Raw genomic sequence first — 12,507 nt, forward strand, 5'->3', positions numbered from 1 at the left:
ATTGCTCAGTTGCTCAGCAAGTTAAAATTCAACACAGCCACCTCTCTTCCAGCAAGGCAATCAGTAAGTGCATTTTCATTCTGGGATGTCTGTTCAGCTTTGAAAAGAGTAAAGTCAAAGACCAGGTTTTGCATTTTGAAATATATTCATAGAGTCTTATTTTATTAATCCTGCACAATTTAGGATTGCTGACAGCCTATGTATCCAAAAAAAAGACCATTTCTTTCGAAGGTAGCCCAGAAATACCAGTGCCATCCGAGTTAGATACCACAAATTTTCTTTTAATAATGAATCCAGGGACCTTGTTCTGTTCCCCCAGCTGTCAGCTGCACAGCTTTATTCCCATTTCCTTGAAAACAGCAGTGTCCCATATATACACTCCAAGGTACACACTGACAGGTTTGTGACTCCCACAAATTGTACCTGCCACTGGATGCCACTGTGGATGGTGGAACAGCTCCTCAGAGAAGCCAGCCTTGCAGGAGAATTTTAACTGGGATGCTCTGGTTGAAAGTCAGCAAATACAGAGATGTACCTGCTCTAATGAGGCAGGATGCGTTTTGCAAAGACAACCCAATCTATACTTGGTAGCACATCTTGACCTCTAAATGCATTTTGAGATGGGAATTCTGACAACCAGTGACAAGCATAAAAAAATTCGATCTCTCATTTGTCTGTAACCAGCTGGACACAATCATCTGGTACTTTGCATATGCACCAGAGAAGTAACAAGCCCTTTATGTGTTTCACTTTCACACACTCTCTGTCCCGGGCTCTGCTTTAGTCGGCTGCTCTTTCCCCCACACACCACCAAGTGGGGCTGGAATGTCGATGTGCTGGCAGGCAGGAAGCCTCTGCAGATGGATCTGGACAGGCTGGATCGATGGCCAGTGGCATGAGGTCCAACCAGGCCAAGTGCTGGGTCCTGCCCCCGGATCACAACAACCCCAGGAAGAGCTACAGCCTGTGGGGAGAGTGGCTGGAAAGACACATAAGGGAAGGCTTAAACTCTTCCTTTTGATTTCCACTGTGAGAAACCCAGTCCTGGAACACCAGCCACAGAACTCCGTCTCCAGTCTCCCATTTGTGTGCTTAAGTCTATCAAGCTTCCTCAGAAATGTGTTCTTTTTGATTAATACGTGACTGACTGGGTGCATCATTATGCTTCCCAGTAAAGCAAATTAATAGGGAAATTGGTTGGGCTTGGGAAGGTGAAATGAAAAGAAAGGGCACTTCAATAAAATTCAAATAGAAGGTACATTAAGAGATCCTTACGAAAGACACAGGCATTTCAATAGTTATTGATGTTTCACTGCAAATCCTCCTCACTGAAACAAGATTATAATAACAGCACAATAAGAATGAGGCAGGAAACTGATTCTTTGTTCACACTGAAGAGGGAAGACTTAAAAAGAAACGTTGTCTTTCTTGCCAGCCCTCCAGAATCCATCCTCTTCATCAGCCTGAACTGCCTTAGCTGAATCTGACTTGCTTCAGTAGTGACTCCTAAACAAATTATTACTTTAAGACAGGATCAATACAAAATATTTATGAAACAAAAAGTATTATTAGAAATTCACAAAAGAATTCATATATCAAAATAAATGCATGTATTTTAAACGGGGATATTAAAAAGGACATTTTAACATTGAAAAAACACTCAAGTGTCAAGGTTCAGAATTAATGTTCATTACTAAAAATATTTGAAATTGCTATTAAGTATATTACAGTATTTTAGAAAGTCTGACAACTAAAAAACCTCGGGAAGTTTTAACAGAGAAACCTCTTTCTTCTAGTATCACGTTGATACTAGGCTGATGCAGTTTTTTTCCTTCATTGGTTGACACATTTGTGCTTTTATTAAAATCTTAAGTAACACTGTATCACATTAGCACTTGTTCAAGAAACATCCCTTCCTGCAGTTCCTTTCTTACAGAGCATGACATTTCCATTGCAACTTCCAAGGGCTTAGCAAACTGCTCCTAATTCAAAGGAATCCAGGCACTGAGAGCTGAATATGGACGATTGCTAAAAAGCCACTTGAGTTTGTAGATATGACAGCGTAAGTCACGTCAGTCTAAAACTACATTTAACACAACAGACTTTGTGAAACATTAACGTGCTCAGATTTAAAAGTCTGCATTTGTAAGTCTAACAACTGAATTTTTATTCTTTTAAAACAGGCTCGCTCACTGCTAAGTAAGTAAATAAAGCAGACTTAAAGGCTGGCAGTCTAATTAACAGCACTTCAAAGTTTCAAAAAAAATCGATGAGTTTTATGCTATGTGCCACTGCTCAACTCTAACAGCAACAAAAAAGTTCTGCGTTGACCATCTCCAGGGGAATTTAAACCCCAATAAACAAAGCCCCTAGTTTGGTTTCTGCAAGTGAGAGAGATACAACGCACTAACTTTTCTCACTCCAGCTCCTTAACCCAGCCAATACAAATTCTTGGAGAGCTTCCCTCTCCTCCCAAAATGTGGTTTAATGCTTTAATATTCAAACCAAAAATTATAAGTGTTCAAATCAACTTGTTACATGAAGCACGCCAACCATAACTTCTCTGGTTTTGGAGCTGCCAGCTGCACAGATTTTAAAAAAATAAAAATAATCACATGTGTAATACAAAACTGGGAACTTGTCCTTACTTATCATTTAAATAAGCATTCTGATTATGCAAAGATAGGGAAACTTGGTATTTTCTCTCTTTCCAGAAGTGATTATGTCTACCAAGTTCATTTATATAATAAAGTATTTCATCACTGCACAGGCACAGGGTGAGCCAAATGGAGGTTTTGTTTCTGTTTGCCCTAGATCCCAGATAACAGCTCCAGAACATGATTAGGAAAGGTATGATTTTAATATATCACAACAATATTTCCCAATTCTCAGCCACTTGAAGAGCTGTACAAGAGAAAACCGCCTTTCAAAAGTGGCGCATGATCATCTTCCAATCACCGCACTGGAATGGCAGCTGGAAGATCCTTCCCCACCCCTACACAGCCACAGGAGTTTTGCATGTGCAGAAGACCTTGCCTGGGGAGCCTCCAACAGCCAAGTTTAAAAGTATTTTAGCTCTCGTGGGTGTTGAGAAGTTGGACTCGTTAACAATTCAGTACTTCAAAATACTAAAATTATTACCACGCAGCTTCATATAAAGAGGCTTTACCCCTCTCTCGGGGAGGTCTGCCAGGTCAGAAATTTAACATTCAAACAAATTTTACATTTCTGTGTGCTGCTTCTTTGAGGACTATGGAGAAGCTTAATGAAATAAAAATTTTAAATATTTCCTGATTCTTTCTCTTTTCCATGAGGACACATGGATTACCCTCCTTCCATAAAAACTTGTAACATAAGAACTTCTGGTTCCAGTTAAGACCACTGCATTAAGCTCCTCTCCACATTCCTGTATGAAAGTTCTCACTGGACCTGGGCTAGATTCCCACCTTTCTAGTCTCTAGTCCTTCTCAAGCATGAACTCTTTCTATCAGGCCACTTGCTGTTTGCACTACAAGTTTTCCTGCCATGCACCTACCCTGAGGACAGGCCACTTCCCACACAGCTCCCTCCCAGACAGAAACCCTCAGTGTAAAAAGAAACTCAGTTTCTGTTTGAGATGAAAAAAGTCAAATGTCTGCATTCTGGTCATTGAAGACTACTGCCATCACCTGATTTTCCTTGAAGCCATGTTGGTTCAAGCAGCACTTTATAAATTGTTCCTTAATCTGAATTTCTAGAAGGAATTATATTTAAGCCTTCCAACTTGGCTTAGCGCTGTCTCTCTGGGCTGCCAGGATACTGAAAATATAGCTAAGCCTCTGTTAAGCACAGCATCAGTAGGAGAATAATTCTGCAGCCCAGAACAAACACCAGGGGATTCAAGTTCCTGTGTTGAAGCTCTACTTGTTTTCTCACAAAGTCCACTCCAAAACTTTTATCATTAATAGTTCCTCCACACGCTATAATTGAGTTGCTTCTTCTTGCTCTTATTGGGAATATATTTACTCTAACATTCTTCTGAGAAGTAAAGCTAACAGGATGTAGATAACCTGATATTTCACTGTCATAAGAACATCTCTGAGAACTCCTCCTTGTTTCATCTAAACCGTTTATAAATAAACTCTATTTGCACATTGTTTCCAAAATAAGCAGGATTTCCTTCCAACAACCATTTGACAAAGCTTCATCGGAATTAAAAAGAAGGAAATACACATAGATCTTAGGATAAGCTTACTCCATAGCACTTCCAGAGACCAGGGCAAAGAATAAAGAATCCTTCTTAGATAACTAGGTGGCAAAAAAAGCAATGGATTCATACAGCTGCGCTTCCCTTAATTCTACCTCAAATATTTACACCACGGTGGCTAAGTTGAAGTATAAAATGGAGAAGTGAGTCAAAAAGTAATAAACGGTCTAATAATTAAACAGTAGCTGTCTAAGGAATAAGAATTTACTGTAAAGCAAAAAATAAATATTTCTTCAACTTGAGGTTGGCCGGCACCTTAATTTGGAGCTCATGTTCCCAAGCATTCTCCTTCTTTCCTTCAGCCTCACCAGCCTCCCCGCTCCACTGCCACTGCACCACCGACAGATCCCTCCCCCACAAATTGTGCCCTGTGTGCTCAAAACCACACTTCTCCCTTGGATGAAAAGGGGCAGCATTCACTGCGACCACGCCAACCCTGGACACACAACGGCCCCCCCAGCAGGGCCAGACACCACGGGGCAATCCTGGCACCAGCCTGGCTGTGGCTTCCAGCCCGGGAATAAAGAACTGAGCAGTGACCAGCCTAAAAGCAGGTCTTTCAATCAGAGATGGTCTCCTTACTAGTTACATCCACAAAGCTGTCTATTGAACCCTTGAACGTGTCCTACTTCATACTCATTGAATGGGATTCTTCTTCCCCAAAATCTATGCAACACGCAGGTATTCAATACATCCCCTGGAAACTTTCTGGAAGCTGCAAGGTGATAAAGCAAACTAGAAATTTGCAACAGCAGCTGCAGGGCCTGAAGATCTCACCCGTTTCTGTGACTTGGCCCTTTCTAAAGCAGCCTTCAACCTTCGGAAGAATTAAAACCACCCAGTTGGTAACAAGGTTATAACTGACTATTACGCCTCTATTACAACAAGAATTTCCATTACTGTTCAAACTGGCCCCCTTGAAGGGCTGGCAGACTTTTGCTTATGAGACAAAGGACCATTACATGCAACAGGACTCCTCCTGTGTGCTCAGGACAGTGTTAGATGACTGCCAAAGGGGAGAATATGGAAATGAAATCACCAAAAATATCTGCACTTGGGTTTCTCTTTGGCTTGGTAGCAGCTTCTTGAAAATACAGGATTACAAGTGATACCTTTTGTTGTCCAACTTGTCTCTTACCCACTAAACGACTAAACAGATGGAGTTTTGAAATAACAATGATGTCTCTGAGGCAGTGGGAACTGAAAATACATCTGTGTCTCTCATTGCTACTGAAATCACTAGCATGGATCTTATTTCCAGCATATCTCAAACTTCATTATCTTTGAGATGTGTGTTCTTCCTCCTCCGGCATAGCTGTACTTCTCCCATCTGTGCACGGTGACCCGTTCTGATCAGAACACACCAGATCACACGAGGTACAGGACGGGGCCTCACGATGTTTATGGTGACTTCATCAGTTAACTCTCACCTTTGCACTACCTACGTACTGGAACTCTTTTCCACTGGAGCCAAGGTTTCCTAATCGTTATTGAGACAGTTGTCTAACTGCCTCTTGTGCGGCAACTCGCTTTTATTGCTCTTTTACTGGCTTTTTCACATTATCTTCCCTCTCAATCAATAAGGTACTTAGGCAACCCACAAATTATTCCATCAGTTTACCACTTCAAAATCAATGATTTTTTTTTAACAGTATTCATTCAGCTGTCACAGAGACATGTCTGCAGCCTGCACTGTATCCATTTTCTAAGAGCTTTCTCATACTTTGAAAAAGCAACTGGCAGCATATCCATGTCCAGCCCAAGAGGTACTACCCACCACCAGGAAACCTCACACACTTTTGCATCCTCAAGAGCTTGGCCCTACTGCATCACTCTGGTGGTCTTCACATTAACACTGAAACCCAGATGAAGATTTTACACCTCTCTGTTATGGCAGGACTAAACCCAGGAAGAGTAAGGAAGTGGCCAAGAAAATAAAAACAAGCTTAAGGGTCAAAGGTACTTTTCCTCCAGGGTACCTAAGTTTTTGGCAAATTTACTTATTTCTACAACCTTTAGCAAGAATGATCAGAAAAAGACAGCACTCAAAGCAAGAAAGTGCTACTGGAAAAGGAGATATGTGTGCCTGGGGAAACAAACATTAACAAAGAAGTGCAGCTGTGTAAAGAAACATTGAAAAAGAAATTAATTATTTCCTTCCCAAAGGACTGAATACTGATGATTTTGCTCAATTGTTCAGAATTCTACACGCAAGATATTTCATACTGTTTTACAGTAAATTAAACCTGGTATGAAGAGCTAGATACTTTAAAAGGAAAAAGGTAAGAGCAAAGATGTTTCTTTTAGGGGACTGAAAAAACAGCAAAATGATGCTTAGTAGTAGAAACCGAAAATACAGGCACAGCCTCATAACCGTAATGCAAAAGGCTTAATTAAAAGATTCCTGTCGGTGAGTAGAACTCTACCCCACTTTGAGGAATAACATGAAAGCAGGAAAAACACTGGATTTGAATACAGATTTTCATCTAAGCAAGATTTATTTCCTAAGTAGGTAACACTTAGAACACAAGGAGTCAAAGGCGTCTGCGTATGAGAGAAGAAGGATCAGATGGTGGAGCAAAAGGATTACGACATGTGGTACAAGACAAGGCACCTCTGTACATTCTGCTGTCAAAGTGAGTGACAGCAGCTCCACAGAGACTGACTGATCTATTCTGCTGCCCAGCAGCACCCACCACTGGTAAATAGTAGAGCCATTCAACAAACTCATTCTGGCCTGAATACATAATTCCACTCGACTTCATGTCCCTAGCCCCACATTCCCCAAGTACTTAGATTTACTCTATGTACAGGAATCATAAGATAAAACTGGAAGGATAGCCAGCCCCAAAAAACATCTTCCCATGGAAAGTAGGTGATTCACTGCCCAGCTGCTCGTGACAACAGTGCAAGGAAGAGGCCCAAATCACATGACTTGAGCCTCAGTCAGGAATAAATCCCATAATTAATTATGATCCCTAGCCAAGAAGAATTTAATGTGTAAGTACCACTTCATAATCCAGCTGCTTTAAATTTCCAGTGTTCTCATTAAAATCAATTTAGCCATTAATAATTAACTGAAATAGTTATTAATGATTACAACCAGAACAAACTAAATGGGAATATTTTGTGACATGTATTACTCCATATCAACAATCTCCCCAGGACAACTCCTCATGAATCTCATCATTTGAATTAGAAATGCAGTAAGAGCTTAGCAATCTTTCTAGTAACATACTCGAATCACTTAGAGGGACCATCTGTTATCCTCACCTCTACTGGGAGTAAAAACAACACAAAACAATCACCCAGTGTTTTGGTTAAACATCTCATTATTCTGCGCACCAAAAAGACGAAAACTAGAAAAGCTTCCTAGAGCAAGAATTAACAGAGTTAAGAACCAAAATGCCTCCAAAAAACCACAAGTACAGATCAAGTATAGTCTTGCAACTAAAATAGGCATGTCATAACTAAGCTGCATCGCGTAGACTAAAGAATCTTTGGTCTATGCTACATAGAAGAGTAGGAAAAATACCTGGACAGCAGAGCTCCAAAAGATCCCTTAAGTTCAAACAGAATAGAGACAATGAAGAACTAAAGAACAGGATTGTTTTTAAAACCCATGGATGACAGAAGTTAGGCAAAAGAAGTACAGAAATGGAGAAGCAGAGGAAAAGGAGATTCACACACAAAGTAATTAGAATCCCTGGACTTGCTTACCGCATATTCCTCTGGTGTAACCTTTAGAACATCAAATACCACTGCATCAAAGCTCTTCTTCAGTTCAGCTGAACCCTTGTCGCTCAAGGACTCGGAGCTGCTACTCTTCTGCAGAAACAAACAAAAACACTGAGGCTATTTTGGACCTGTCCTCTGCTTTTTGTCTTCTCTTTTTCACACTCCCAAAAGCAAAATTTCTGTCCAAACGTCATCCTTAACAGACTTTTTCTATTGGGTAAATTATCAATTCAAAGTCAGTCACAGAACACACTTTCTCCTGACACGGACTGCAAAAAATCAGACCCTCAAAGTGACTTCTGGATTTCCATGGATTTCCTTCTAGCTGAAGGAGGGCAGGGTTAGATGGGATATTGTGAAGGACTTCTTCCCTGTGAGGGTGGGGAGGCCCTGGCACAGGGTGCCCAGAGCAGCTGTGGCTGCCCCTGGATCCCTGCAAGTGTTCAAGGCCAGGTTGGACAGAGTTTGGAGCAGCCTGGGATGGTAGAAGGTGTCCCAGCCCACGGCAGGGGTGTTGGAACAAGATGAGCTTTAACATCCCTTCCAATCCAAGTAATCCCATGATTTCAAACAAGTTCCTCAAAACACAACAGTTATATTTCAGTGCATAATTAAATTCCATTTTTGTTGACAGGAAAGGTAATAACAACAACTGTATCAGCAACAATAATACAGTCACACTGAATTTCAAACAGAAAAAATATCACTGTGGTAAGGAAAAAGACAAGGTCTGCCCCAAAGCAATAGTTATCAGTTCTCTTCCTCTTTCTCTTAAAAACATGAAAGCTTACAAAAATTACACTGAGCCACACATGTTCCTGTTGAAGACATTTAGCATAAGGAATTTTAGTGTTGTTTTTAAATTACAGTAATCCACATTTGCAAAAAACCCCAGGCCCTAGGATATTCTTCTATTAAAATTTATCTACAAAAAGATTTTGCTTCCCTGCAAAATACAAATGTGGTTCAAAAAATTAACACTTTATATTGATTTCATATGTTTCATATACGGTTTTCACATTAAAGCAATACATTTGTGTTATGAGCAATCACTTCCTCTAGCACAGAGAGGCAGACCTAGATTCTATTCATTCATTCCTGAAGGAATGGCCTGAAGCTGGGTCAGGGGAGGTTTGGGTTGGGTATCAGGGAAAGGTTCTTCCCCCAGAGGGTGGTTGGGCACTGCCCAGGCTCCCCAGGGAATGGTCCCAGCCCTGAGGCCGCCAGAGCTCCAGGAGGGTTTGGCCAACGCTCCCAGGGACGCACAGGGTGGGGTTGCTGGGGTGGCCAGTGGGCCAACACTGTCAAGGCCCTTTCTGACACTGTCATTTTCCTGCTAATGATGTTCAAAGTTTTCAAGACTGTGGACATGGATCCTTGAGAATTCAGCCAGTTGAAATAAACTCTTGTCCATTTTCAAGCACTTTTGTTATAAGGACACATTATAAAGAAAATGTTTATTTAATAATGGATGCCCACTTTTAATTAGATTCTGACAGTAGAATCTCTCTAGAGATCTGCCTTTGAAAACACCAGCAAAAACTCCAAACCAGACAGGCATCTTCAGTAACCAATATGCTTACAGAAACATTTCAGTTACAAGTCCTTTTTCGTACTTCTTAGTAAAGATAGAAAAAAAAAATACCACTTGCTTAAATTTATGTAATTTTGCCAAAATATATTTTATTCAATTTTATCAGACATCATATAAACATTCAAGACTATTTTGCTGAGTAAAAAAGTTGCTTTCCTCCAAGAAAATTTTTCAGGTGCATGCCAAAAAATAGTCAATGATACATGAAACAATTATAAGGGGAGTACAAGAATCTATATAAAAACAAACAAAGGTCTTGGAGACTGATGCCAGCTTTCTTGACAATATTTGTGAAATTGTGCTGGAGATACTTGGTTCCTTTTGGTAACACAAGACTCCAATTTTCCTTTCACCTTGTTTGTGGAACTCCCCATTTCCATATGCAAGTGCATGCCACACACAGCTGCTATCAAAACTCATCTGTAAATATGCAAATAAACGAAACATCCTTGGTACAGTCCAGAGATTCGAGGAAGGAAGCAACTACCTGTGACAAAGGGAACAACTTTGTTCCACTGCTACTGTGTCAGATTGCTCCTCAGTACACACACACACATACAAGTACCTGTCAAAGAAAAGAACATTTCCCACTGCCCCTGCCAACCCAGCTTCATGTGCTAAGAGCATCTATTCTTGTTAAAACTTGAAAAGAAATGCTTCCTTGTCTAGATGTGGTGGAAGAGGACATGGAAAAAAGCAGCTTTGGCTATGGCAAGACTGTAAAGGCAAGCTCATGCTCTATTGTGGTATGCCATGTTCAGGACTTTACATTTTAGTCACACTAAGAGGGGTGTATGAAACCAAGGCACAGAACAAGAATCTGTTGGACAAGACCTGTTAAAAGAAAAACTTACATTTTAGTGCACTTAAGGTAAAAACTGAGTACTCAGTTACCCAGTGAGGTTTTCAATCCTTACCTCTGAAGCAGTAGCTGCAATATTAACACTGCTGGACTGTCCGTTCATTAGGTCCATACTGCCCACACCATTAATCTTCGGCCCTACATTTACAGCAGCAGCATCATCTCCAAGGCAACCGAATAACCATTCCTACAAGGAGCAAAAAGGTATCAGAAACCACTTTCTTCAGGGCATTTAATCAAGATTCAGAGCCTAAAATCCTCAACAAAAATAAAGGACTTCCAAAATGGCTACACCATTCTGAGGTCCAGATTTCAGATTCTAACACGTAGTTTAGAATTACCTACTTAAAACCAACATACACAACTGAAGGTTCCATTAAAATTCAACAGTTACTGGCAGTACTGACTTACCACATTCTTTTCCCCTACTATTTTCTCTATACCAGGAATCAATATGTAAACAAAGTGAGGTCTGCAACATCAGCTCACAGATGATGTTTTTCCTTTTATTACCAACTTTTAAAAGTATATTCCAGATGTTAACTCTACTAGATAACTTTAACAAGGTATTATCCAATCAATTCCTATCTTACATGACTCTTCACCAGCTTCAAGTGAAAATTATCACATTGAAAGCAATTAAAAGTACAAGTGGAATTTATACTTTTCTCCACAAATGACCCAAATTATTGCTTAGTTAAAAAAGCCCCAAACAAACAGAAAAACACACAAAGGAAAATTCCACACACTAACTTCTCATGCATCCTTGCAAGAATACTATGACTTTTCATTCTGCAGAGAAAAGGCTGCAAAGAAATGGAAACCCCTGGCAGCCACTATAAAAACAGTAAGACTACCCAACCCCAAAGTGCTACAGAGTATAAAAACTGGTTGGTGCTTAAATTAATGAGCTGTTAGTGCCCTCTAGTGTGAAAACTATTATCAATCAGCTTCCGTGTATCTATGTCTATAGCAGGTGTGATTGCTTCCAAAGTTGCTGCTGTTTATTAAATTCACTTTTGGTTTGTAGTTTAACTCAGAGGTATTGCATGGTCTGAAAATAAATGGAGAAGGGAAGTGACAGGTAACTGGGTAATTCCACATGACAAAATGGTATTACAGCAGCTCATACTTAAGGCCTCTAAGGAATGAAATAAAATAATCCAAAAAGCTGTATCTCCAAGGGATCTAAACCAAGCATGTCAGACAGACAAGCCCAGAAGGCAAGAAACTGCAATATTTAAATACAAAAATATCCTCAAATGCTAACGTGTCACCATAGGAATGCAATACAGAAAGGAAGGCAGTGCAAGAGAGCAATGTGGTAAATGTCAGTCAAACACTACAGCTTCCAGGTATTTTTGAGTGTTACCCGTCCCATCTGAGCTGTACTTCTGCAATTCAGGACAGACATCCACATTCTACCCTTTGTGGGCTTAGAAAGACTGACAGAACTGTCTCAGTCACAGGACAGAGGATGTTACATTTCACTTTAATGCTACATTCCCAGCCCACGTGCTTTCATTAAGACTGATTCCTCCACTAAAAATGCACTCAACTGCACTTAAGCTTTAGCTGGTATTACACTAACACATCACACAAAGAGAAAAAACCCTCATCTTTGGCCTCTGAGTGTCACTGCTGTCCTGTCCTTTCCCGCCTCAATTACCCTTCAGATTGTCTTGGGGAATATTGGCAAATGCCCAGCTCCCCAGTGCCTCTCTCCTACAGCTTTTTCGTTTACTTAAGAGAAAAGCACAGAAATAAAACTCTAACTGGTGCATTAAAAGTTTCATTTTTGTAGTGACAGTAGAGGCCACAGGTATCACATCTTCAAAACCAGTTTCAGGCACCCCACATGCTCAAAGTGCTACATTTATCCCAAAGTAATCTCTTCTGCTAAAAAAGCCCTACCCTTTAAAATTTTGGGAGTTTTTTTAACCACTGTGTTTTTAAGGAAAGTAGTTGTATGATACAGTTATGGGCCAGACTGCACAATTTCCTCCAACTATCTTAAACTAAATGTTATATATTTGACCCTTGGCTCACATAGGCTTCAATTGTTCC

At 40.3% G+C, this 12,507-nt stretch overlaps 1 protein-coding gene across 8 annotated transcripts in view; it reads right to left on the reverse strand.

The window, feature by feature from the left end:
• The window catches only part of RALGPS2 (Ral GEF with PH domain and SH3 binding motif 2), a 115,678-nt gene that overhangs the window by 81,993 nt on the left and 21,178 nt on the right, over positions 1-12,507 (reverse strand). For 6 of the 8 annotated variants that reach the window (XM_048312443.1, XM_048312445.1, XM_048312444.1 and 3 more), the window contains 2 exons: positions 10,496-10,627; positions 7,967-8,095 (listed from right to left, as the gene is read on the reverse strand). In XM_048312443.1, coding sequence (XP_048168400.1) covers positions 7,967-8,095; positions 10,496-10,552 — 186 coding nt within the window. In that variant the 5' untranslated portion in view covers positions 10,553-10,627. Of the gene's footprint in view, positions 1-7,966; positions 8,096-10,495; positions 10,628-12,507 lie in introns of those variants that run through there. The other 2 variants (XM_048312442.1, XM_048312439.1) reach the window with 1 other exon arrangement.

The sequence above is a fragment of the Corvus hawaiiensis genome, chromosome 9 (genome assembly GCF_020740725.1).
Source record: "Corvus hawaiiensis isolate bCorHaw1 chromosome 9, bCorHaw1.pri.cur, whole genome shotgun sequence".
Taxonomy (NCBI): Eukaryota; Metazoa; Chordata; class Aves; order Passeriformes; family Corvidae; genus Corvus; species Corvus hawaiiensis.